A 26075-nucleotide genomic window follows, 5' to 3' on the forward strand; every position below is an offset into this window, starting at 1 on the left:
TGACACACATTTAACTATTAAAATTTGTGTGTTAGATTCATTTTAGGACAACCATAATCAATTTTGATTAGAGTTTTAGTTGATTTTTGGTGTAATTGCCCATGACTGCAGTGTTTTTTTTTTCTGAAAAAATCATGGAAATGTATTGGTTAAAAAGTGTATGAACCCTGATTATAGCTCTTGAAAATGATTAGATGACACTGTCATTTTAAAGATCTTTATACTGTTTCTATAAGAGAAAGGTATTTTAGTGGAAATAAGGAAGAGTGTGTGTATAAAGTGTGTGTGGGTGTAACACTGTGTTTTCCTGTCCTGCAGGTGTGAAGATGAGGAAGTTTGCGTATTGTAAAGTAGTGCTGGCCACCTCTCTGGTGTGGGTGATGCTGGACATGTTCATCCTGCTCTACTTCAGCGAGTGCAACAAGTGTGATGACAAGAAGGACAGGGGGCTGCCAGGAAGAGACGGTGTGTAGAAATATATATAACTGCATACACACACACACACACAACATATACTGTGTGCAAAAAGTCTAATTATTATGTAGATCAGTAGGGCTGCAACTAATGACTGTTTGTTGACAAAAAATCAATTGTATTTGAATTAAATATTATTCCTATTATATATGGCTGTTCACCAACATCAGTACGTGACTTCACTTCAGTGCTCTCATGGCTGAATGTGAATAAGCTCTCGTAGCAGTGTTCCTAGGTATGATGTAAGACTTTTTTTAGAACACTAGAGGGTAAATTCTTTATTCTTATTACTCTGTAAAAAGAAATGTATCATAAGAGCCTCCCTCTGTTTCTGAGAGACAGAAAAAAGTTGAAAATGATTTTAAAAATTAGTTTACAGTGGTGTGAAAAAGTGTTTGCCCCCTTCCTGATTTCCTGAATTTTGTTTTGCATGTTTGTCACACTTAAATGTTTCGGAACATCAAACCAATTTATATATTAGTCAAAGACAACACAGGTAAACACAAAATGCTATTTTTAAATGAAGGTGTTTATTATTAAGGGAGAAAAAAAATCCAAACCTCCATGGCTCTGTGTGAAAAAGTGATTGCCCCCTACACCTAATAACTGGTCGGGCCACCCTCAGCAGTAACAACTGCAACCAAGCGTTTGCGATAACTTGCAATGAGTCTTTTACAGCGTTTTGGAGGAATTTTGGCTCCACTCATCTTTGCAGAATGGTTGTATTTCAGCCACATTGGAGGGTTTTCGAGAATGAACAGCCTTTTTGAGGTCATGCCACAGCATCTCAATCAGATTCAGGTCAGGACTCCAAAATCTTAATTTAGTTTTTTTTCAGCCATTCAGAGGTGTACTTGCTGGTGTGTTTTGGATCATTGTCCTGCTGCAGAACCCAAGTTCATTTCAGCTTGAGGTCACGAACAGATAGTCGGACATTCTCCTTCAGGATCTTTTGGTAGACAGCGGAATTCATAGTTCCATTTATCACAGCAAGTCCTGACGTAGCAAAACAGCCCAAGACCATCACACTACCACCATATTTTACTGTTGGTATGATGTTCTTTCTTATTTTGTCTCATCGGTCCACGGAATGTTTTCCCAAAATTCTTGGGGATCATCAAGATGTGTTCTGGAAAAGTTGAGACGAGCTTTAAAGTTCTTTTTGCTCAGCAGTGGTTTTCATCTAGGAACTCTGCCATGTAGGCCATTTTGCCCAGTCTCTTTCTGATGGTGGAGGCATGAACACTGACCTTAACTGAGGCAAGTGGGCCTGCAGTTCCTGTTTAAGTGATGTCTTGATTGAGAACAGGTGTGGCTATAATCAGGCCTGGGTGTGGCTAGAGACAGTGTACTCAGGTGTCAGAAACCACAGTGATGGTATGTTTTAACAAGGGGGCAATCACTTTTTCACACAGGGTCATGTAGGTTTAAACATGTTTTTCTCCCTTAATAATAAACACCTTCATTTAAAAATAGCATTTTGTGTTTACCTGTGTTGTCTTCGACTAATATTTAAATTGCTTTGATGTTCAGAAATGTTTAAGTGTGACAAACATGCAAAAAATCAGGAAATCAGGAAGGGGGAAACACTTTTTCACACCACTGTGTATAGAATATAGAAGAATATATAGAATATAATAATCTTTATAATAATGTTCTGTCATCAGCAGTGGAGGATTTCCTTTGCCTACCTTTCTTTTCTTTCTTTCTTTCTTTTTTTTTTTTTTTAGGCCACTTACCCAACCCACTTATTAGGACTCCTCCTATCACTAGTGATGCTCCAACACCAGTAGAACAAAGACTAGCACATGCCTCCTCCGATATATGTGGAGTTAAAATATCTCAGACATTACAGTGCCCTGAATTGATGCAGACTCTATACTTTAACTGTATCTGATTGTTTTTTTATAAAAATATTAAATTAGTAATTGTAGCTGAAGGTTATAATCAAGGACAAATGTGTTTTTGTCCCAGACATTGTGTAAGTCACTGTAGAGGTTTCTAATAAAGTGGCCTGGGAGTGTTTGCTGTAATACTTGTGCAGACATACAGATATTTAGAGTAGAAGAAAAGCTGCTTCAGCGTTTGAAGTCATAAAGCAGTCTTTAAGATGTTTACGCTGGCAGGCCTGTCTGAAGCTAATTGTTGAGCTTTGTTGGGAGTAATGTGCTCCTCTCCCGGGAGGCATATTTTATTTCCTGCTTTGTTTTTCCTGTCCTCATAATTCTGCTGTGGAGCTTCTTTCAGCCTTTCTATCTGCCACGGGCTGTGTGTGCCTGATAAGGTGAAATATAATATGGACCACTATCAAACTCTGTGTTTGTGGAAACAAAGCCGGTATAAAGGGCTGATATTGATTTTGTGTGTGTTTGTGAGAGCTGGGGAGAGAGGGAAGAGAACAGAAACAGGCTCTGAAGGGATCAGAGCAGAGTTTGTGTCTTTTTGTTTTAAGGGCAGGAACACTGACTGCTGCGTCACCACACAGCTTCTGACCAGACGTTTCCTTCATGTGTATAAAAGGAGTGTTTGTCCAACTGAAATGTTTGTCTGGAACCGAAAAATGAACGAAATGAAACACTTTTTGAGAGTTTTCACCATTAAATAAACGATCCATAAAAAGCATTTACAAAACTACATAAATATTTATTCAACATTAAACTGTTTTAATATCCCAGCAGATAAAATCCCTCGCTGTACATTTACCTTAGCAGTGCTATTCTTATCTTACATTTAGTCCAGCTTTATATTTCTAATCTCACATTTACCTTAGCAGTGCAGTTTAAGTCATGAATTTACCTCACTACAGCTATTCTCATCATACAGTTGCCACAGTAGTGCTAATGTAATCATGACCTTGCCTCAGTAGTGCTATTCTAATCACGACCTTACTTCAGTAGTGCTATTCTAATTGTGAATTTTCCTCAATATGTCCTATTTTTATAATGACCTTACTTCAGTAGTGCTACTCTAATCATGAATTGTCCTCAGTGCTGTTCTTATCATGCACTTACTTTAGATGTACTATTCTAATCATGATTTTTCCTTAGTAGGTGCTGTATTCATCATGACCTTACTTCAGTAATGCTATTTTAATCATGAATTTTCCTCAGTAGGTGCTGTTTTTATCATGACCTTACTTCAGTAGTGCTATTTTAATTATGAATGTTCCACAGTAGGAGCTATTCTTATCATGACCTTACTTCAGTAGGTGCTATACTTTTAATGACCTTACTTCAGTAGTGCTATTTTAATTATGAATGTTCCACAGTAGGAGCTATTCTAATCATGACCTTAATTCAGTAGTTCTGTTGTAATCATGAATTTTCCTCAGTAGGTGCTGTTTTTGTCTTGACATCACTTTCGTAGAGATTTATTCATGAATTTGCTATTCTTATCATATAGTTACTTAAGTAGTGCTTTTCTAGACATAAGTTTGCCATAGGAGTGCTATTCTTATCATTAATTTACTTCAGTAGTGCTATTCTTATTATGAATTTGCCTTAGGGGTGCTATTACAAATATAAATGATCAGTAGTGCTATTAAAATCCTAAATTTACCTCAGCAGTAGTGCTATTCTGTCAGTTAATGTACTTAGGCAGTGCTACCCAAGTCACATGTAAGTGAAATTTACACAGAGAAAGGCAGGCAGTCTAACACTACTATACTAAACCATACTATACTATACTCATACTATTTTTATGGCCTGAACTGGTCATGTTGTCCGCTGTTAAACATTCTCCATCATTAAATAATGTTGTGAACAGTAGAACAGCATTAATGGTTATGAGATCTGATGATGTAAGTTTGAGAGATGCTGTGTAGAGCTGCAGGAGGTACAGTGGATAACGGGGTGTAGTGGTTTAAATGTGAGAATCAGGACTTTGAGGAACAGAAAGCTGGTGGAGTTGATGGAGAATGTGTGTGATTTGTGCGGAGTGGTTTAATGTGAGTAAGGACTCCAGAGGTAAGTTGTGCAGAAAGCTGCTGGAAAGTGCTTTTAGTAAGTAAGTAAGTAAGTGGTCTGAGAGAAAGAGTGTTGTGAAAGATTAGTCTGAGATTTTGAGAGGCTGTAGAGAGTTTAACAGTGCTGCCATCAGTGTGGACTGATAATTCAGGAGTTCTTAGAAATAAAGCAAAATGCAAAGACTTCTACTAATGACAGTAAATAACAGTATACTTACATTTGATATTAATGTATGCTGACATTTTCAAAAGCTGCTTGTATTTATTGAAAAAAATAGTGGCGCAGCAGAGGCAGTTACTAGGCCGTTATAGTGTGGTGGTGATATGTGGCTGCTGTGGTGGTTATTGGTTGTTATGTTGTTGCTTGGTGCTTGTTATAATACTCCAGGTAATCTCTATGGCACTGCTAAGTTGTTGCTTAGAGTGCTGTGGTATGTAAGGTGGCTGCTGTGGTGTTGATGAGTGGTTTTTAGGTTGTTGCTGTGGTCTTGCTAAGTGTACTATATCAGAAAACATGTTTGAGGGCATTTTCTAGGGGTGTGCTATGTTGTATTGTACATGATAATATCGCCAACATTTTTGAATATTGTGAACCATATTATACCCTAAAAATATCATGCCATATCACACCCCCCCCCCAATTATCACATCAGAGTACTACTTATTTACTGTTTTTAGCTAAAGAAAAAATCACACTCATTCTCATTTTCCATTATACATCTACTAGACACAGATTATATCCATCCAGTATCATTTATTTTATTTTAATCCTGGATATATGCAGATGTTTGGAGTGCATCATTAGCCATGACATTCTGGATCATTAAATTCTGTTACAAATCTGATCAAATTCTTGTATTTTTTAATATCTCAGGTAGGGGTGTGACATAAATCGTATGCAATAATAAAATACATTTTTCATTTTGTTGTAGTTGTGTAATCTTTAAAAAAAAATCATTAATTTATATTGTCAAGAGTATTGTTATCGCAATATTATTTATAGATGGCACTCTCTCTCCCCACATCACTCCTGTCTTCAGCACAGGGCGTCTGTGAGCTGATGTAGAAATAAAATTATTAAAAAAAAAAAAAAAAAAAGAAGTGATGGTATGTGGTATTTTGCTTGGGGTGCGCACAGTGATCCATACATGATTGCGCGGCTGACTGTTGACTTTTGTCGGGGTTTAACTGGGTCAGTGGCACAGCCCTGAACACACGTCACGCCACCATGCCCATCAGCCTTCATTATATTCCTCAACTCAAGGCGTAAAAATAGCATCGCAGTGCGTCTTGCGAACTGTGTACGCTAGGGCCCCTTATACCAACTCTATGTATTCAATGGGTAATGCACCACATAACACACATACAGGTAAACGTAACCTGATAATCTAATCTCTGTCTGTTAGCTGGTTTTCAGTTGGTCTGCTGATAAAGCTCAGGGTGGCATTGTCGTACAGAAGCGTGGTTAGATATGTGTGTTTCTGAGGGAAAGTGGGCGGTGTCTGGGGTTTATTGTATTCGTGTAGCTGTTGTGTTCTGCTGATTGCGCTAAATCCCCTGAGCACATGTAGTCCTGACTGTCCTTGTTTGAACCAGCCTCCGGATTTCTCTGCAGTGTGATTCTATCTGTGGTAATCTCAGCAGAAATGCAAGGTGACACATTATTCCTAGCTTGTAAATCACTGCAGCTGATTGAAACCGTGTTTCTTCATCTCGGGCTACCTCAGGCCCGCAAAGTCAGGCTTTAGAGCGACGAACAGTGCATCACAGAAAATCTCTAGAGCCCACAGCCAGGAACAACAACAGCAGCGTGAGCTTCAATAAGTCAGGTTCGTTAACCCTCAGACGTCCTGTGTTTATTGCCCTGGTGCTGCTAGTTGGTTTCTTTTCATATTCTCTGTTGTATTTTTCCAAGCCTGAACTTCTGACTTTTATTGCTTGTTTCAGTGTCAATCAGTAACTGAACTGAATATAATAATGGCTTCAACACTGAAGAGTACAGTAGATGGGGTCCTGGGGTTATTATCTGTTTACCGGGAGGCTACCCGTGATTTTATTTTGAGTAACATACTGTTTTTTTGAGCCGGGCGATTAATCGATTTTATCGATTAATTCAAATTTACAGTTAAGGACGGTGTGTTTTTATGAAAATCGATTTTCTCTGACTCTCCCCTGTGGGCTCCTGTACTTCAGACTGAGCTAATAGAAGATCTCATTTTATCGAACACTGGCACTTATTTAAAAGCTTTGTTTTGCAATTCAAGCCCAATGGGGAAAACTCTTTACTTAATAATATATTAAATTGTACTTGTTTTCTGTTTTGTAAGTTTTTTTTTAAAAAGGCACCATTTTATTTATTTTCATTTGTTTTTTGAGGGTGGGTTTATTTATTTATTTATTTTTAATTTGAGGGTGCATTGTGTCAGTACCTAAACTTGTACCTTTGCTTGTTTCTGATTGCACTTTAACCACAAAGGGGACATTTAAGTGAAAACTAAATAAATAAATAAAAAAATACTTTTTAACCATTTCTTTATCATCTTTAATTTGATTTTTAGTAGGGGGAAAAATAGATTTAAATCGAAAATCAGATTTTTTTTTAAAAATCAAAGATTTTTTTTTTTTGGGCCATATCACCCAGCTCTACTGTGGTCGTCTGATAATTTAAGTCATCCTACATTCATGTCATCTCACATTAGAAAAAAAATGGCTGCACTTTCTATTCAGTCACAAATTAGTATCGCAACTGCTCAAGTGATTGTTGAACATTTTTGAAAGTGCATAACAAAAGCTGCATTGTCCTCATGGTTTTCAGTACCGCCAGCTATTGAAATAGCATGCACCTTATAGAAGATGGAAAAACACAAAGTATAAGGACTGCATATCACCAAAAGTATCCACATTCATTACTCTGTAGATAGTTGTATATAGATACTAGGGTATTAAAAACTTTCAGTAGAATCTGAAGTATCAGCTCTTTTTATTTCAGTAAAAGTTTAAAAGAACTGGTTTTAAAACTACTTAAGTATAAAAGTAAAAGTAATGTAAGAGGAAAAAATACCATTAAGAAGCCCTAATGACTTTAATGTTATATTAAAAGGTTAATGTTGGCCATCAAGCTGCCGGCGCTCATAGGGAGCAAAATTGGCCTTGCTCCCTCCGGGTGGGTAGATGGCGCTCTCTCTCCCCACATCACTCCTAGGGTGATGTCCACAGCGCAGGGTGTCTGTGAGCTGATGTATCAGAACCGAGCCATGTATCAGAACTCAGCAATGCTGCATCAGCAGCAGCTCCAAAAGAATCGGTGGCTGGCTTCACATGTATCAAGGGAGGCATGTGTTAGTCTTCACCCTCCTGGTGTGTTGGGGCATCACTAGTGATAGGGCGAGTCCTAATGAGTGGGTTGGGTAATTGGCCGTGTAACCTGGAAGAAAATTAGGGGGGGGGTGTTAATGTTGATAAATTTGGGATGCACTAGGCTCCCTGTTCCAGTCGCATATATGCCCTTTAAAAATGACTGTATTTTAGTAGAATGTAAGTATATTAAAGTAGCTTATTTGGATGTTTGTCTACATACATCTGCTATGTTCTTGCTGGAGTGTGGGCGGGATGTGTGCAGGTGTGATGGATCTAGTATAAACCAATAGAGTGTCGGAATTGTATATTTATACTCATCTACATCCAACCACAATCAGATTTACTGTAATCTAGATAGAAATATTTATCTGGATAGGTTTTTTTAATGATGAAAAGCAGGAATGAAAACAAGCTGAAATTATTTTTTACAAATGTAAGGAGTAGAAAGTTCAAATACTTGTGTGAAAATGTAAGGAGTAGAAGTAGAAAGTCAGCTGAAAAAATACCCCAGTAATATATAGATTACCAACATTTCTATTTAAATAAGTTAATTAAGTATTTGTACTTTGTTACTTGAAAACCTTTGCATATCTCTAAGATGTTTGACCTGTACTGGCAAAACATATAATGTGGCGAAACTACAATTTTAGAGATGATTTTATTATTGTTTACCATTGTATAAAAGCCCAGGCGTGACCTTTTAGGTAGGCATTTCGACAGTTAGAATGACCTCTGGACACTGCGGGGGTCTTCTATCTTCCCGCTTAACAACTACAAGGCCTTTTTTCTACTATCTAAAATGATGTCCAATAAAGCATGAGCTGGGTTTATGTAGATAAGCTGCAGTTTTGTTGAAGTGATGGCCAACTGCTCAAACTTTGTCAAACATGAATAAACATGAATTCAGCACGTCGATTTCAACCAAACATTTCTGGACAAACAGCATCAAGCACAAATAGCCTTGGCAAACGTTTGTGTTTGTTTGTGTTCATCCCGTCATTGTGCTTCAGCGTTCAGAAATTTTTTGCTGGGTTTGTTGAGCTACAAATGACTAATAATTCATATAAAATTAAACCACTCCTTTGTTTCTGCTTTAAAAAATACTTAAGCCTAAGTTCTTTAAACAACTTTATGGCTTAATCCTAAGGGGTAGGAGTGTCCCTATTCTTGTTAGGCTGAGGGGTAGGTTAGGGGAAGGGATAGGGCTTATTAGTCCTTTAAACAGAGATTTGATGATTAGCACTATACAGGGTTTGTACGATCATGAAAAACATGGAAAGTCATGGAATTTGAAAATAGCAATTTTCAGGCCTAAATAAGTTTAGGAAAAGTCATGGAAATTAGGTCTAAAAACTTGGTGTTTCTGATACTCTGATACTCATTGTATTATTAAAGATTGTGTATCAGCATTTATATAAGATTCATTTTAGGTGTACTGTAATAGTTTTAGTTGCATTTTGGTTTTATTGTCTATGTTTGCTCTGGTGTTTTGTTCATTAAAAATCGTATGGCCATAAAAATTTGCCTTGAAGGCTTTGAAAAAATAATGGAAATGTACTGGTTAAAAGTGTATGAACCCTGAATATATATCATAGTTTAATGTAAAGTTTCAGTATTTTATGGCAGAATTCTTCATAACAAGCAAAAAAAAAAAAAAAACGATTTATCTCAGTAGTTAGCTAGCTAGCTAACTTTCCCGTTCCACCTTAAACAGTGCAACAGACGGCAGGGGCTGCAGCATTTAAGGCAGAATGGAAAAATTCAATAAAATAAAAGCTAATCAAAGCTAATTTCAGCTCCCATTCACAGATGAATCATGGAATGGACAATAATAATTAATATCTGCACCAGCTCTCCCCTTTCTGAAGACATACAATAAACCCTAAAGTAACTAGTTAACCAGCAGCTAGCTAGGTTGCTGAACTTTAGCGCTCTGATGACATATCAGGTGCTTGAAGGGCTGTCCCAATTCTTAGGTTGGAGGATTTCACCCCTCCCCATTGTAACTTTATTTCTAGGGGAAGGGTTACACTCGAAAAGAAGGGGTAGGGCCAAGGGGGAAAATGGGATTGGGGCCAAAGGTCAGAAAATTCTAAAATGTAAGCCAGTAACCAAGTTAAGCCTATGCTTATTTATTTCATAATAAGTGGTAGACAGATACTATCACAAATCTAGAGTATGAACAGTTGAGTTGAGGTGCATAGCCAAGATAAATAATAGATTCAACATGGTCCTCATGTATATTGATCTTATTGATTAGCAAACTGAAAAAAATCCACCCTTTAGTCTACTTTGACTCTGGTCCCGCCCCCCTCAGCAAAGTGTGCTTGTTTCTGCTGCTGTTTGATTGGCTGTATGTGTGTGGGCCTATAGATTAGTGTGTTTATGGTTAAGCAAAGTGTTTTTGTTTTTAATTGAGTGGCCTAAAGTCAATCTGAATTAATTTGTTGGGCTGAATTAGAACTTTTATCGAGCTCGTCTGGCCCTGCAGGCTGTATGTTTGGCGCCCCTGGGCAAGAGGTTTGGCAGAACTACAAAAATCATATTCCCTGAAAGCAGACAGATAATAACCATCAGTAGTGAAAATTCTGGAGCTGATGGGGAACAATGTGGAAAAATGTGGAAAGGTTTGGAAACTGTAATGTGTCATGTATACATGCTAGTGCATCTAAAAAAAAAAAAGAATATAATTGAAAAATTACTTTATTTCAGTAATTCAATTAAAAATGTGAAACTCATATACTATATAGATGTATTACACACAGAGAGGTCTATTTTAAATGTTTTAAATGTGTTATTTTATTGTTAATGATTATGGCTTACAGCCAACGAAAACCCAAAAATCAGTGTCTCAGAAAATGTGAATATTATATGAGAGCAATTGGTACTTCTGGCAGTGTGGGCAGTGTCCAGAGTCCTGCTGGAAAATGTAATCTGCATCTCCATAAAAGTTATCAACAGATAGCACAGAATGTCTATTTTCTGGTCTATTTTCATACATAAGGTACACCGGATTATAAAGTGCATTAACACTAGTAAGAATGCATACCTGATATTAACAAAGTTGTCGCCATGTTTCCCTTCTAATTTAGCAGGTCTCGTAGCTGTGGGTGCCTAAGAAGACAAAACTGTAATTCTTAAAAAAAAAAAAAAAAAAAAAACATTTTCTTTGAAAGTCAAACGAGCACTGGATGTTAATAAACATAGATTTCCCTTCTGAAAACTGTTCTGAGTAAGGCGCTTCCGTTTATTTACAGTTAGATAGATAGACAGACAGACAGACAGAAAGACAGATACTTTAGTGATTCCAAAGGAAATTCAAGTATTTTGTCCAAGGGTGAGCACTGACCATGGTTAGCAAGCGCTTAGCCAACCCCAGTTAGCAATGCTAGCCAGCCGAAGTTAGCGCCGCTAGCCAGCTGCGTTTAGCGGCTAATGCTAATACTGCTCCAGCCTTAGTGCTGGAGAAAGTTCACCTAAACTCCTGTATAACACTGTACTTCAACAGAGTGGCTTTACTGCTGCGTAATACCTGACTGGTAGAATTAATACATGAGGTGCACCAGATTATAAAGCTGCTGTCTATTTTGGGGAAGATTGAAGGATTTTTTGTGCGCTATGTAATCCAAAAAACATGGGGATTAATTATGTTAGATATATATCGCAAATCATATGTCCATGGTTATAATCTATAATTACAGTTTTTAATGTACTTTTTTCCCTTTGTTGTAGGCTTGAATAGCTATTTTATTAGAGGTCCTATTTTACCTCAGGCCTTACATGTTTACCAACATCCAACACACTTCATTTAAAGTAAATGTGTCTGAATTGAAGATTTTTGTACCTATAGTTCCAGTTCTGCTTTCTGAACACACAGTGATATCAATGGCTCTTGTGACTTCTGAGCCCACACGTGTGGGATGGACAGTAATGGTTGAATACACACCGGCCTCAGGGCAGATGGGGCTAGTAAAAGCAAATTGACCTTTAATCTACTGACTTACTGCGTGCTGTAAACGACCACACGCCTGCTTTCAGGACTGTAAGGCCAGGAAACAGAAAGAAATGTCAGTGTAATGGGGAATAGATGTCGTAATAGGGGACGAATGACCTGACTGAGCCTACGGGCTCTATTCTTGTGAGCCTTTCTCAGTTCATGAGTAATAAATTGTGAAGATTTCTCTCTATGAGAGTGCGTTTCCTCATATTTGTTAGAGTTTTATTTGAAGTCTATGCACCAGAGGAGAAAGAGCTGAGGTAGACATGTAGTAGTAATATATTACATGAGGAAGTGATGGAGGAAATGTGACTGGGGCATTAAATCAGGGTGCATATACCATTATTTAAAATATGACCGAAAATATCATTCCATGAACATTCTAGTTACGATGACATGCCAAAATCATAGTATAGGAAATAGTGTAGTATTGTGTTACATTACTGTTGCTCTGTTCCATGGAAGGTGAAGGCCAGTTTATACTTTTGCGTCGAACCTACACTGTAGCCTGTGCGTATCCAGCTAGAGTGCGCTACACAGCGAAGTGAATTTATAGTTCTGCGTGTCTCTGCATCGCTCTGCAGTTTAAACCGGGAAGGCGGTAATGTCAGACCTGTTGCACCAATTACAGCTGCGCTGTGTGCATCACACAACGCATAGTTACATTTCCAGGGTAAATTGAATTTCAGGTAAATTGAGTATTCTAAATTGCCCAGAAAAATGGATACTCTAAATCAGGGGTGTCCAAACTTTATTTTGTTGGGGGCCAGAAGGAAATATATTTGAAGTCACGGGCCAAAGACTTTGTAATAAAACAAATAATGAAATATACCACTTTAAATAATACATTTTCCTGATTACTTTCATTTACACAGCATTTTACTTGACTTACTATCTTTATCTATCTTTGACAGTGTTGTGTAAACTAAGATTTTTCAAATTGATGTTTCATTTCATGATGACTCTTAATATTAAACTCCTTAATTACGGCAACTTTTAGACTCATTTGCCCTTTTTCTGCGCTAAAACTGCACACTCTCTCCGCTTTTAGACTCTTTGGCACTTTTTTTGCGCTAGAAACGTGCACTTTCTCCTCTTTTAGACTCTTTGGTCCGTTTTTCTGCGCTAGAAATGTGCACTCTCTCCGCTTTTAGACTCTTTGACCCATTTTTTGCGCTAGAAATGCGCACTCTCTCCGCTTTTAGACTCTTTGCCCCGTTTTTCTGCGCTAGATCTGCGCATTCTCGCAGCCTTTAGACTCTTTGGCCCGTTTCTGACACCTAGCGTTCAAACTTTGACTCTCACATTATAAAACCTGCTTAACAGCGGGCCAACTTTCATTCTATTTCTAAAATACCTCGCTCCAAAAAAGGAAACGGGCCGCAAATGTCCAGCGGGCCGTAGTTTGGACAACCCTGCTCTAAATTGATCTGGTAAATTGGATACTCTAACTTGATCTGGTGTGTATGTGTAAAGTGTGTGGTATGTATGTAAGTATGTGTGTGTGTAAATGTGTGTCTGTCCTAAGATAAAGCTGTAGTGCCTGATGCAGTCCTCCAGGTGGACGGTCGTTTCCGGTTGAGAGTACGCTGTGCGCTATTGGCTGCCGCTTCTCACCGGTGTGTGGATGAGTGTTGATGTGTTATGTGCTTGTATGTAAAACTGGTAAACTGTAAAGCGTCCTTGGGTTTCTAGAAATGCGCTATATAAGTTAAACTTCATTCATTCATTCATTCATTCATTCATTCCAGGGAAGTGCATGTCGAGGTTCGATGGAAGGCACTGGAAGGTCTTCTGCATTGAATGCATATGTGATTTCTGCTAGTCATGGATAATTTTAGCCAGACTCCACCGGTCATGATCATCACCACCCACTACTCTACCCACTATGAGTGTAAAATTCCTACATAACTTGTCCTATCCAAGAACAAAGTGTAAAATAAGATTTTAAACACTTATTAAACAATTTTCATTCATATTTTTTAACCCCTTAATAGGTCAGGATTTTTGTCAATTGTCAGCCTGACATTACACCCATAAATCTTTAGGGTTTCTATTCAAGCATCACATAAAAAGCTTTTATGATTGATAAAGAACGTTACTGAACAGCATAATTGTAATTGTAACAGAAAATATAAAAAAAATATTGAAGTAAATCTGCAAAATGTCAAAATATAATAAATAAAATCATAAAATTGCTTCTTTCCTGAATTTCATTTTAAAATTTATATTTTCCTAAATACTAATCAATTAGTTCTTGTCTTGCAAACCTTTAGTTTCATTATGCTTGTCTAGTTTTTAAGTCTATTTTCAAAAATGAATGCAGAATTTGGGTTGATTCCTGTTACTGATCTGGATTTGTTAAGTGGAGCAGAGAGAAAGTGAACAGGCAGCTTCTCCAAGTGTCCTATTGGAGATTTCAAACACTCACATTTTCAGAATGTACTTATTTTACTGCATGTACTTATTTTACTGCAGAAAAAAGGGTTTTGTATCACCTACACCTGTAGCCTGTATACAGGATAAGCCATAGTCCCTGTTTAAGGGGTTAAAGTAAGTTCCATTATCCAATACTGACTCACCCAGTGTGATGAAGTCACTCCCCATTGGTTAATTCAGTCAGTCAATCAACAAACTGAACATATTTAGCTGTTAATTGGAATCAGTTAAACTGGGCACACCCAGGCTTGATTACTGCCAGCTCGGTTGAACTATTTAAAATTAGGGATCTACTAAATATTTGGCAACCGAAAGCAATAAGTGAAAATACTGAATTTTTTTTACTAATACAAATAGTAAAAACAGTGCATTTTGCTTTGTTGGGATTTCAAATGGAATGCTAACACACTGACATTCAGCGTTCAATAAATATTTTTAATTGTAGTTTTGTAGTAGCCTTTTTTCTTACATTTATTCAGTAGTGAAAAAGTATCAAAGTAAGTGAACACCAGTAAAAAAAAAATGTTCAATATTCCAAGTGTTTTCAAAAGCTTTTCATTTCGGTGCATCACTAATTTAAATAGAACACTTCCACCAATGTGAACTTGGCTACAAGGTCTCAACACCCGGTACTAACATCAAATAAAATAGCCAAAAAGATGAGAAAGAAAGTTATTGAAATGAATGAGCCTGAGGAGGGTTACAGAACTCATTTCTAAAGCTGTGGGACTCCGGCGAGCCACAGTGAGACTCATTATCTACAAACAGAAAAAACGTACAAGTGACCAGCCTACCAAAATTTCCCCCAAGAGCAGAGTGACAACTCTTCCAGGAAGTCCCACGAAACCCCAGATGAACATCAGACATTAAATAAAAGCACTGAGTAAAAAGCAGCCCAGTTTCAGACGTAATGTTTTCACAGCTGCAGGGACTGTAGGCCTCGCTCTCCTCAGATAAGGTCACTGTTCTCGAATCTACCATTAGAAAGAGACAGGAAACTAGGTCCTGAATTTTACTCATGATAGTTTAAAGTTGTGAACCAATTGATAACCAAGAAAAGTACAGGATTTCTCACTACTGTTTGGTACCTGGTATCTGGTCTGTTTTCCGCCACCACAGTTCCCCATCACTTCCATTTTTGGAAGAACAATACAATTGTTGAAGGGTCTGTGCTCTTGATTCTCTGTTTGTGGCTTTGCGCTGCATAGAGTGCTGATTTTCTTCTGGCCAATCAGCACTCTATCTACAAGAGGTCAGGTTATGCTCCTGCTTACCCTTTGAGGGTAATGTAACTACACGTCACGGCAACACAAACCACAGCAACTTTAATTAGTCTGCTGAGTATTGCATTTCCACCTTCATTAACAGCTACAGTTTTGGTGGTGTAATTGCAGAGTGATGAATAAACATCTCTGGGGAAAAAAAAAAAAAGATCACTTAAGTTTCTAAATCAGTTTCTCTGATTTTGCTATTTATAGGTGTACAGTACAGGCCAAAAAGTTTGGAGACACCTTCTATTTTTCAATGAGTTTTCTTTATTTTCATGACTATTTACATCGTAGATTCTCACTGAAGGTTTCCGTCAAAACTATAAATGAACACATGTAGAGTTTTATGTACTTAACAAAAAAAGGGGAAATAACTGAAAACATGTTTTATATTCTAGTTTCTTCAAACTAGCCACGCTTTGCTTTGAATACTGCTTTGCACACTCTTGACATCATTCTCTCAATGAGCTTCAAGAGGTGGTCACCTGAAATGGTTTTCCAACAGTCTTGAAGGAAGGAAGGAGTTCCCAGAGGTGTTTATTAGCACTTATTGGCCCCTTTGCCTTCTTCACTCTGTGCTCCAGCTCACCCCAAACCATCTGGATTGGGTTCAGGTCCGGTGACTGTGGAGGCCAGGTCATTTTTTGTTAAGTAAATAAAACTGCACATGTGTTCATAGTTTATAGTTTTGATGTCTTCAGTGAGAATCTACAATGTAAATAGTCATGAAAATAAAGAAAACGCATTGAATGAGAAGGTGCGTCCAAACTTTTGGCCTGTACTGTATGTTTGAGTAAAATTAACATTGTTGTTTTATTCTATAAACTACAGACAACATTTATTCAAAATTTCAAGTAAAAATATTGTCATTTAGAGCATAGGGATTTTATTTGCAGAAAAAAGAGAGAAATGACTGAAATAACAAAAAAAGCTGCAGAGCTTTCAGACCTCAAATAATGAAAGAAAAAAAAAATCATACTCAGTTTTAAGGGTTCAGAAATCCATATTTGGTGGAATAACCCTGGTTTTTAATCAGTTTTCATGCATCTGGGCATGTTCTCCTCCACCAGTCTTTCACACTGCTTTTGGATAACTTTATTGTTATCCATTCCTGGTGCAAAAATCTAAGCAGTTCAGCTTGGTTTGATGGCTTGTGATCATCCATCTTTCTCTTGATTATATATGGTGAAATAAAAAAAAACATCATTTTTAAATGATCTTTAAATGTTAATTTATTTTTTCAGAGCTATATATCAAAGCACATGCAGGGGTCTAAACCATTGACTCTGCATTGATTCAGTTCAGAAGCATAAATCATCCTTTATCTCCCATGTTTTTTGGTACCTGTTCAGCTCAGCTAAAAACATACCCTGGGAAAATACTCAGTACTAAATTTGCCTAATGGAAAAGTAAAGCGCTGAATAGAGTGGAGTCTTTTATCGTGCAATGGAAAAGCACCTTTTGTGAGCTTTTTTAAAAACATGTTTCCTGTTACAGCTGATGTAAACCTAATACGACAATCAATAATAATATCATTATGCCAATATTAAAACATGATTGTGGAAGTATGACTGAGTGAACATGCTTTGCAGCTTCGGGGACAGATCATGCAAAACATGCATGACACAGTTCAGTCATTCTTTTGATTTTATTACAGCTTCTCCTTTATTACATAGGCAGGAAATTTACTTTCAGTTTAAAGTAAATGGAGATTTTTTCAGAGTTCAGACCATATCCTGATTCTAACCACCTAATAATCCTCAACACGTTCACTGATGTTGAGGTCTGTGTATTAGTTACTCACTTGTTCTCTAAACACCAGCAGCTTCAGTGGTTTGGTTTGCAGATATTTTTTCCTGTTTGTCTCTTTTATCTCTCAGTAAGATCTTCATGATTATCTTCACATCCTTTCAGACATGCAGTGTTGACTCATCTTCTCACAGCAGAAGGTGATTTATCTGATCTAAAGCAAGTCAAGTGAACCGAGTTTGTCCTACTTTTGTTTGAATAACTGTCTCTGCTGGCCTTCTACTAGATTTTGCAGCAATGCTGTGAGGATTTGATGGCACTGAGCAACAACTGCATTAGTGATGTCAGAATGTTGGATGATCACCAGCCAACATCATTCCTAACTCGTCAACTCAAGTCCCAACTCATCCCGAAACTCTTGGATTGAACATCATTATTCCAGAGAGCACAGTTCCACTGTTTCACAGCTCGATTATGTGGGGCAGTTTTTACTTTTAGAGACTATTTGTGTATACATACTAGTGCAAACACAGGGGTTGGACAATGAAACTGAAACACCTGTCATTTTAGTGTGGGAGGTTTCATGTCTAAATTGGAGCAGCCTGGTGTTCAATCTTCATTAACTGCACCAGTAAGAGCAGAGTGTGAAGGTTCAATAAGCAGGGTAAGAGCACAGTTTTGCTCAAAATATTGTTACTTTATTTGTTACAAAAATTTGTTACAAAAAAGTTACTTTATTTCAGTAATTCTGTTACAAATGTGAAATTAATATATTATATAGATGAATTACACACAATGAATTACACACAATCTATTTTAAATGTTTATTTCTTTTATTGTTCATTAAAGATTATGGCTTACAGTTAATGAAAAACCAAAAATCAGTTTCTCAGAAAATAGAATATTATATAAGGCCAATTGATATTTTGGCAGTGTGGGCAGTGTGCCAAGTCCTGCTGGAAAATGAAATCTGTATCTCCACAAAAGTTGTCAGCAGAGGGAAACATGAAGTGCTGTAAGATTTTGTAGGAAAACAAAACTGCACTGAATTAAGACTTGATAATAAAACACAGTGGATCAACACCAGCAGATGACATGTCTCTCCAAACCATCACTGATTGGTGTAAACTTCACACTAGACCTCAAGCAGCTTGAAATGTGTGTCTCTCCACTCTTCCTCCAGACTCTGGTTCCTTGATTTACAAATGAAATGCTTTAAAATTTACTGATGATCAGTGATGGTTTGGAGAGACATGTCATCTGCTGGTGTTGATCCATATAAAGGATGTATTTAAAAGCCTTATTCTGATGGGCAGGATTTTTATGTGCCTCATTTTCTTCATTGGCTTTGAGATCACTGTGACCTTTTGACCTGATGGAGAATTGCTGACTCTGATTGGTCAGTTCTGTCCTGAACTAGCCTCGGGCGGCACGCATTATCCTGCTATTCCGTCTCCAAACATGCCGAAGTCAGCTAATGGAGCTCTTTTGAATCAGTACCAGGCTCAAAAGTGTCCGCCGCTGAAATAGAACAAAGATGGGAACAGCCCGGGGGTCCGCAGGAACGGAGATAGCTTAGGATGAAGTTTTGTCAGCATTCACCTGAGACATTTCTGCTTTGTCCCCAAAAGAGCACCGTCAGTGCAATCTACTGTGAGTGTGTGTGTGTGTGTTTGTGTGTGTGTCCTACAATAAAGTCAGTTAGCTTTGTTCTGAAGGGACAGAACAACTTTGCCTTATAATAAAAATAATGCTCTCACAGCATTACAGAGAGGAGCCGTTAACATGCTAAAGCTGATGTAATCTCTTTCTCGCTGCTGCAAATCTGACCTTAATCTCACCAAAGCATGCTTTTGGATTTATTAACCATCAAAGCCTAGAACAACACGCACACACACACTCACACAATCCCATTCAAGCTCACAGCAAACCACTTTCCTTGATGATTTTAGAAACACAGTTGAGAGTAAATAAAACCAGTTTGTCTTTGTGCGAGTCTCGAGTCTCTCACCACCAGACAGACCATTTATTAATCTCCCCCTCAAGCCTCGTGTTCCACAATGAGGTGAGCGTTCATGAATCTACCATTAGAAAGAGTACGGGCATCAGGAAAATACCCTGAGATAATAGGACTTTTGGGATAGCTATTTTGTGAACTGCTGAGTTGAAAATTGTTTTTTTAGGAGAGAAAGTCCTGCAGAAAAATGCAGCTCAGCTCAATATTGAATTGAGTTCTGGATGGTTTAAACTGGTAATTTATGGGAAAATGTACTCTTCTATACTGGTAAGCTAGCTCACCAGTAGTTGAGCAGAATAGTTTAGGTTATATTTGGTTTTGGTCATGCTTTGCTATGATGGTTGACTATTGTGGTCTTGCTGCTCAGTTTTTTTAATAGCCATGTGGGTCAACTAGCTTGGTCAAACTTTTACGACAATTATGGTGGAACAGCTTGATCTTGCTGGTCAACTGTCATGGCCATGCTGGTCAGACTGGTTGTCCTACCTTAGTCAGGTTTGTAATGCTTGTTGATCTTCTAAATCCAGTTTAGAATCAGACTGGGTCCTGCTGAGAAACCACATTAGGTCAATCATCATCGCCTTGCTGGACATGCTGGTCAATCAGCTTGATCAAGCTTTCTCATACAGGTTGTCCAGCTGGTCAGGTTGATCAGATTGATAGACAAAACCCATTTAACTAGACTGAGACCTGCTGAAAAGTTCAGCTCATGGTCAGCTCTTTTACTGGTCATTGGTTTCAGGTGGTCTAAGCTGGCCTTTGATAATCAATGTGGTTAGAGAGCTACTCAACCAGGTGAAAATGTACCATATACTAGTAAGCTAGCTGATTAACTAGCTCAAGACCACTGTAGTGTATATTGATTTTTGGTTTTGGTCATATTGGTCAACCAGCTAGGTGATGCTCGTCATACTGGTTGACTAGCTTGTTTTTACTGACCAACCATCATGTTCATGTTGGTCTTGCTGCCGAAATGTCATGGCTGTTTTGATCATAGTAGTCAACCAGCTTAATCACACTGGTCAGGTTTGTAAAGCTTGTTGATTTTCAAAATCCAGTTTAGACTCAAACTGGGTCCTGCTGGAAAAAAAAAAACACTTTGAATTCAGCACCACCCAGTCGGTCAATTATCATGGCCATGTTGGACATGCTGGACAATCAGCTTGATCAATATTTGTCATACTGGTTGTTTTGCTAATCAAATTAATCACATTGACTAAACCCATATGACTAGAATGGGACCAGTTCAGCCCAAAGCCATCTTTTGCTCGACATTGGTTTCAGATGGTCTAAGTTGGCCTTTGATGTGGTTAGAGAGCTGCTCAACCAGGTAAAACATACACTATTCTAGTAAGCTAGCTGATTAACTATTTTTGGTTTTGGTCATGCTTGGTCATATTTGTCAACCAGCTTCCATGATGCTAGTCATGCTGGTTGACTAGCTTGTTTTACTGACCATCCATCATGTTCATGTTGTTCTTTCTGCTCAAATATCATGGCTGTATTGGTCATAGTAGTCAAACAGCTTGATCAATCTGGTTGTACCGGTTGGTTATCTTGGTTAGTTTGGGTTATGCTTGTTGATAAGCTAAACCCTGTTGACCAGACTGGAACCTGCTGGAGAATCGAGCTCAAAGTCAGCCTGTGTCAGCGTTTGATGGTCAAGGTAGTTAAAGAGCTGGTCATCCCGATGAAAACGTGTGCTGTACTAACTTATAAGCTAGATGGTTAACCAGCTCTTTAACAGCACAGCACATGTTGAATGCTGTTGAACCAGCATTATCTGGCTGGTCAACCATTATGACCATCATTGTTGCATTTTAGGACCAATGAAATTGATGTTTATTATGATTGTACTCTAGTTATTAGATTGAAAAACGGAAGTGGAGGATTATTTTTCTAAGAGGTTAAAAGAATAGCTTTGCTACAATACCTGGAAAGCAATGGGATGTATCACCCACCAATTAACAAGACTTAAGATCATGTAGCAGCGTGAAGTAGCGTGATGCAGGTGTGATGCATGCTAATAAATGGTATATAAAATTTCATTAGTTGTTAATTAGCATGATTAGCCTTGTAGCTCCAGAGCAATGCTAAATAACCTAACTTCAGGCACCAGCCGTTATCTTGACTGATGGACTAAGTTTCAGACTCTAAACAGTTTCATTAGGTTTGCTGAATTCCTGAGGGGAAGCTTGATCTATCAGGTCTGGTCCATGCTGTGGTCGTGTTACCATCAACTAGTTCCCTGCTGAGAAATCATTTACCAAACGCAGATGAATCCTGTTTTAATCCCTGCTTGTTTTTTTACATCATATCTCTGAGGGAGGCGATTTCACAGTAATAGCTGTGTGAACCCAGGTGATACTGAGACTAATCGTTTTTTAGAAATTACTGCATAATCACACAGGGAGAACAGCATGCTCTGTTATAGCAATCTGATAATATAGGAACTTAAAGCACGGCTTAACAGGATATTTCAGTTCCTGAACTATTACATTTACTAAATGCTTGTCTTCTGTATATCTGATGTTGCATAATATAATATACTTTATAAAGTTTGTGGATTGATTTTTTTATGATACCTGCTACAGTACATGTACATTTGTCCAAACACTAGAACACCTTTTATTAGTTTAGGAAACATTAGTTTTTTTTAGGAAAAAAAACACCAGTTTCCAAAACTGTAAAAACAATTAAAGCAAACTGAGACAGGGTGAGACCCCTATAGTCCACCAGACCTAGATGATGAGAAACAGAAAATGCTCTTCTAAGTATGCTTCCAAGACAGAAGTATAATTATGTGGCAAGATCTTCCCACAGGTTTCTTTACAAACTGATGGGTCTCCTTAAGAAATACAACATTTTGCAGCATCAAAAGTTTACTGTGTTTTTTGCACTATAAGGCGCACTAAAAATCCTTTAATTTTCCCAAAAATCATCAGTGCACCTTATGCATTAATTTTACCAGTGAGGTATTAAGGAGCAGTAAAGCCATTCTGCTGAAGTACAGCATTATATAAGAGTTTCAGTTTAGTTTTCCAGCAGCATTAGCATTAGCTGCTAACCGCACTAAGCACTAGCTTTTTTTGCCATTAAGAGATGAGCATTTTTGGCCTGTAGCCTGCTGTTAACCCCGGCTAGCACTGCTGGAGCAGCGTTAGCATTAGTTGCTAATTTTCCTCTTTTTCCTTTCAGAGGTGAATATTATCGGACTGTAGTCTGGGCGTTTACCGTGTTAAAACAAGCTAACTGGGATGAACCGCTATCTAATATCACACTTGCTTATCGGAACATGCAGGGTTCCTCAGTGTAGGGCTGTTGGGCAGCATTAGCCGCTAACCACAGCTAGCACTAGTTGTTAGCTGCTAATCCTAATGCTGCACCCAGCCTTAGAGGAAATCTGGAAGTCTAAGCTTACTGTAAATAAATAATTTTCAGACCTGCTGAATAAGAAGGAAAACATGGAGACACCGCTGTTCCTTACTAGTATTGCATAATGCGCCTTTTACTCCAGTGCGTCTTATGTATGTACATAGACCAGAAAATTTATGTTTTTTGTTTATAGTTATAATAGACCTTCACAACATGACATAAGTTGTTGTAAAAGCCTCTTAATCATGGCTATTTTTTTGTATGTTCCAGAGGTGGTCCCGAGACCTCACGATGGGCCAGGAGAGATGGGAAAACCAGTGGTCATTCCTAAAGAACAACATGAGAAGATGAAGGAGATGTTTAAGATCAACCAGTTCAATCTGATGGCCAGTGAAATGATCGCTCTCAACCGCTCCCTACCTGATGTTCGTCTTGAAGGGTGAGTTTGTGTGTGTGGAAGTGTGTGATAGCTGGAGAAGTGATAGTTTCAGTGATGTAGCTAGATGTACCTACTCAATTGGAAGACCTTCTCTTTTTCCTCCTAGACCAATCATATCTCAGCTTAAAGTCCAGAAGAAAACTGATTTTTTACTCTTTAGATAAAAGGATGCAGTGATTGTTCAGCCTTACTATGCACCAATATGATGATATAAATGCACTCAGTCAAACAAACACATGGGATGCAATAGGAACATAATAGTAACAGCGTAGTTAACCCAGTAGCACATTAAACACAACACCAAAGTAACCATTTAACCAAATCATCTGCATAGCAACTACCTAGCAACACCCTAACAAACACTGAGCAGCTATCAAAGCATCAAACAAATAATCATACTCGAGCAACCACAAGCAACTACATTATAACCACCTAACAACCCCATAAAAACTCACTGAGATGCATGGCAACTGCGTACCAACCATCTGAGACACCATAGCAACCCCCTGGGATTCGATTATTATATTTTTCCATACGTAGCTCTGCTCTGGTGTGTCAGTTTCACTCAGTGTTTGATGCAGCATCTCTCCTCACCCTAAATGTGGTTGATCAGCCAGGAGAAGTTTGCTATTACCTACCTTCATGTCACATAAGAAACATAAGAATTAGTTTGTTACTTACAGGGGTTGGACAATGAAACTGTAACACCTGTCATTTTAGTGTGGGAGGTTTCACGGCTAAATTGGAGCAGCCTGGTGGCCAATCTTCATTAATTGCACATTATTGCACCAGTAAGAGCAGAGTGTGAAGGTTCAATTAGCAGGGTAAGAGCACAGTTTTGCTCAAAATATTGCAATGCACACAACATTATGGGTGACATACTAAGTTCAAAAGAGGACAAATTATTGGTGCACGTCTTGCTGGAGCATCTGTGACCAAGACAGCAGGTCTTTGTGATGTATCAAGAGCCACGGTATCCAGGGTAATGTCAGCATACCACCAAGAAGGACCAACCACATCCAACAGGATTAACTGTGGACGCTGTAAGAGGAAGCTGTCTGAAAGGGATGTTCGGGTGCTAACCCAGATTGTATCCAAAAAAACATAAAACCACAGCTGCCCAAATCACGGCAGAATTCAATGTGCACCTCAACTCTCCTGTTTCTACCAGAACTGTTCTTCGCCACAATAAATTATTGTAGTCTAAAACCAGGTGTTTGTTTCATTGTTCAACCCCTGTTAATGTATTTCTGGATTTCTGGAAAAAAAGAACAGTTTTCAAAACTGTAAAACAATTAAATCAAATTGAGACACAAAACAAAAATGTGAAACAAAAATGCAAAAAATTAGCATTATCGGCCTTTAGCCTGCTGCTAACGACGGCTAGCACTGCTGAATCAGCATTAGCATTACCCGCTAACCTTGCTAAGCCCTATCTCTTTTGCCGTTCACCTAATGACCCCATGGCAACTGTCTGGAATACCAAATCATCTGCATAGCAACCACCTAGCAACATCCTAACAAACACTGAGCAACTGCCAAAGCATCAATAAAATAGTAGAACTCAAGCAACCACATTCAACTACATCATAACCACCTAACTCACCCTATCAACCACCTGAGACATGTCACATAAGCCACATAAGAAGATTTAGCCAATTCCATTACTGTTCAGCAGCATTAGCCTCATGCATGTTGTTTGTACGATGTTTATTGCCACAAGCTTCCATTATTATTCAGTTATTATGGTATTATCCCCTCAGAATCTGCAGAGCTCATGTGAAAGCACTGCAGCACAAAGACGAGCTGTAGCTACAGTCAGCTATTGATCGTATTGGCACTTTTGACTGAGCTGTGTGAGCTTGTCTCAGAGCATGACTTTAAAGTGACAGGTCGGTGTATTGTTGCTGGCTGCTGGAAATTCTGCAGGTGTGTGTGTGTTTGTGTGTGTGTTTGTGTGTGTGTGTGTGTGTGTGTGTGTGTGTGTGTATAGCTGGGGCAGAGAGTGGAATGCAAACAGCGACCCATGAAATGTGTTTATTTTCTCTGCCACTACTTAATTACCAGCCAGCGTTTTTTTTTCCCTCGCTCGGCTTCATTTGAAAAGATCCAATAACATCGACACATTCAATTAAAAGATAAGAGTGTGTCAATTACAAAGTTGCAGCTGCCACTTACCATCCAACTTTCCTCCTCTCTCTTTTTTCTCTTGCGTTTTTCAGGCTCTGTGTTTGTCTCAGTCCTCAGATAAGCAGAAATAAAAATAAACAACATTTATTTCTCAGCCATTTTAAGTGTGAGGGTCTGTGTGTGTGTGTAAGTCTACGTTGTTTTAGGGCACTTAACTGAGTTGCAAAGCGTCAGCCTGATGGTAACCTGCCCCACTATTCATCTCAACCTTTTCAGCCTTTCCTTGGCAACACCGAAATACAGCTTTGCCCTCAGCGCAGCTTCCATGTCCGTATGAGCCAGACATCAATCAGTGCTGACTCTCAGAAGCTAAGCCCGTGCAGTTGGTGGGGGCTGGTTTGCAGTGTGTGTGTGTGTGTGTGTGTTTAATGTTGCTGCAGGTGCTTGCTGTTTCCCTGTCGCCCGAACGTATGTGTGTGTCGGACTCCGGCTTGGCGCCTTGGAGTCCTGAGGTCAGTCTGAATGTGTTATAAAAAAAAAAATGGGATGGAGAAGAATCCTGAGCCTGCGAGTGCGGTGGTGGAGGAAAGGTCAAATGATTGTGTTTGTTTGTGTGTAATGACTGTGAGTGAGTGAGTGTGAGTGAGTGTGTGTGTGTGTGTGTGTGTGAGAGAGAGAGAGAGAGAAAGAGAGATGGAGAGAACAGAGAGAAGTAAGGTTGTAGTGTTTGGTCAACAGAGTCATTGAGGAGAGTTGTTGTGAGAGACTTGCTGACTCAGGGTTTTAGTTTTATAATGCTCTACATGCATCTCTCTACCAAGTTCCATTCTTTCTCCGGTCTCTGTCTGTCTGTCTGTCTGTGAGGA

The 26075-nt window shown here is 38.5% G+C and overlaps 1 protein-coding gene across 1 annotated transcript in view; it reads left to right on the top strand.

Moving 5' to 3' along the window:
* The window catches only part of galnt1 (UDP-N-acetyl-alpha-D-galactosamine:polypeptide N-acetylgalactosaminyltransferase 1), a 218950-nt gene that overhangs the window by 124313 nt on the left and 68562 nt on the right, over nucleotides 1-26075 (top strand). Inside the window, exons 4-5 of the mRNA XM_049464310.1 lie at nucleotides 319-465; nucleotides 22911-23079. Of these exons, the coding sequence (XP_049320267.1) occupies nucleotides 327-465; nucleotides 22911-23079 (308 nt within the window). The 5' untranslated portion in view covers nucleotides 319-326. The remainder of the gene's footprint in view (nucleotides 1-318; nucleotides 466-22910; nucleotides 23080-26075) is intronic.

The sequence above is a fragment of the Astyanax mexicanus genome, chromosome 1 (assembly GCF_023375975.1).
Source record: "Astyanax mexicanus isolate ESR-SI-001 chromosome 1, AstMex3_surface, whole genome shotgun sequence".
In the NCBI taxonomy this organism is placed as follows: Eukaryota; Metazoa; Chordata; class Actinopteri; order Characiformes; family Acestrorhamphidae; genus Astyanax; species Astyanax mexicanus.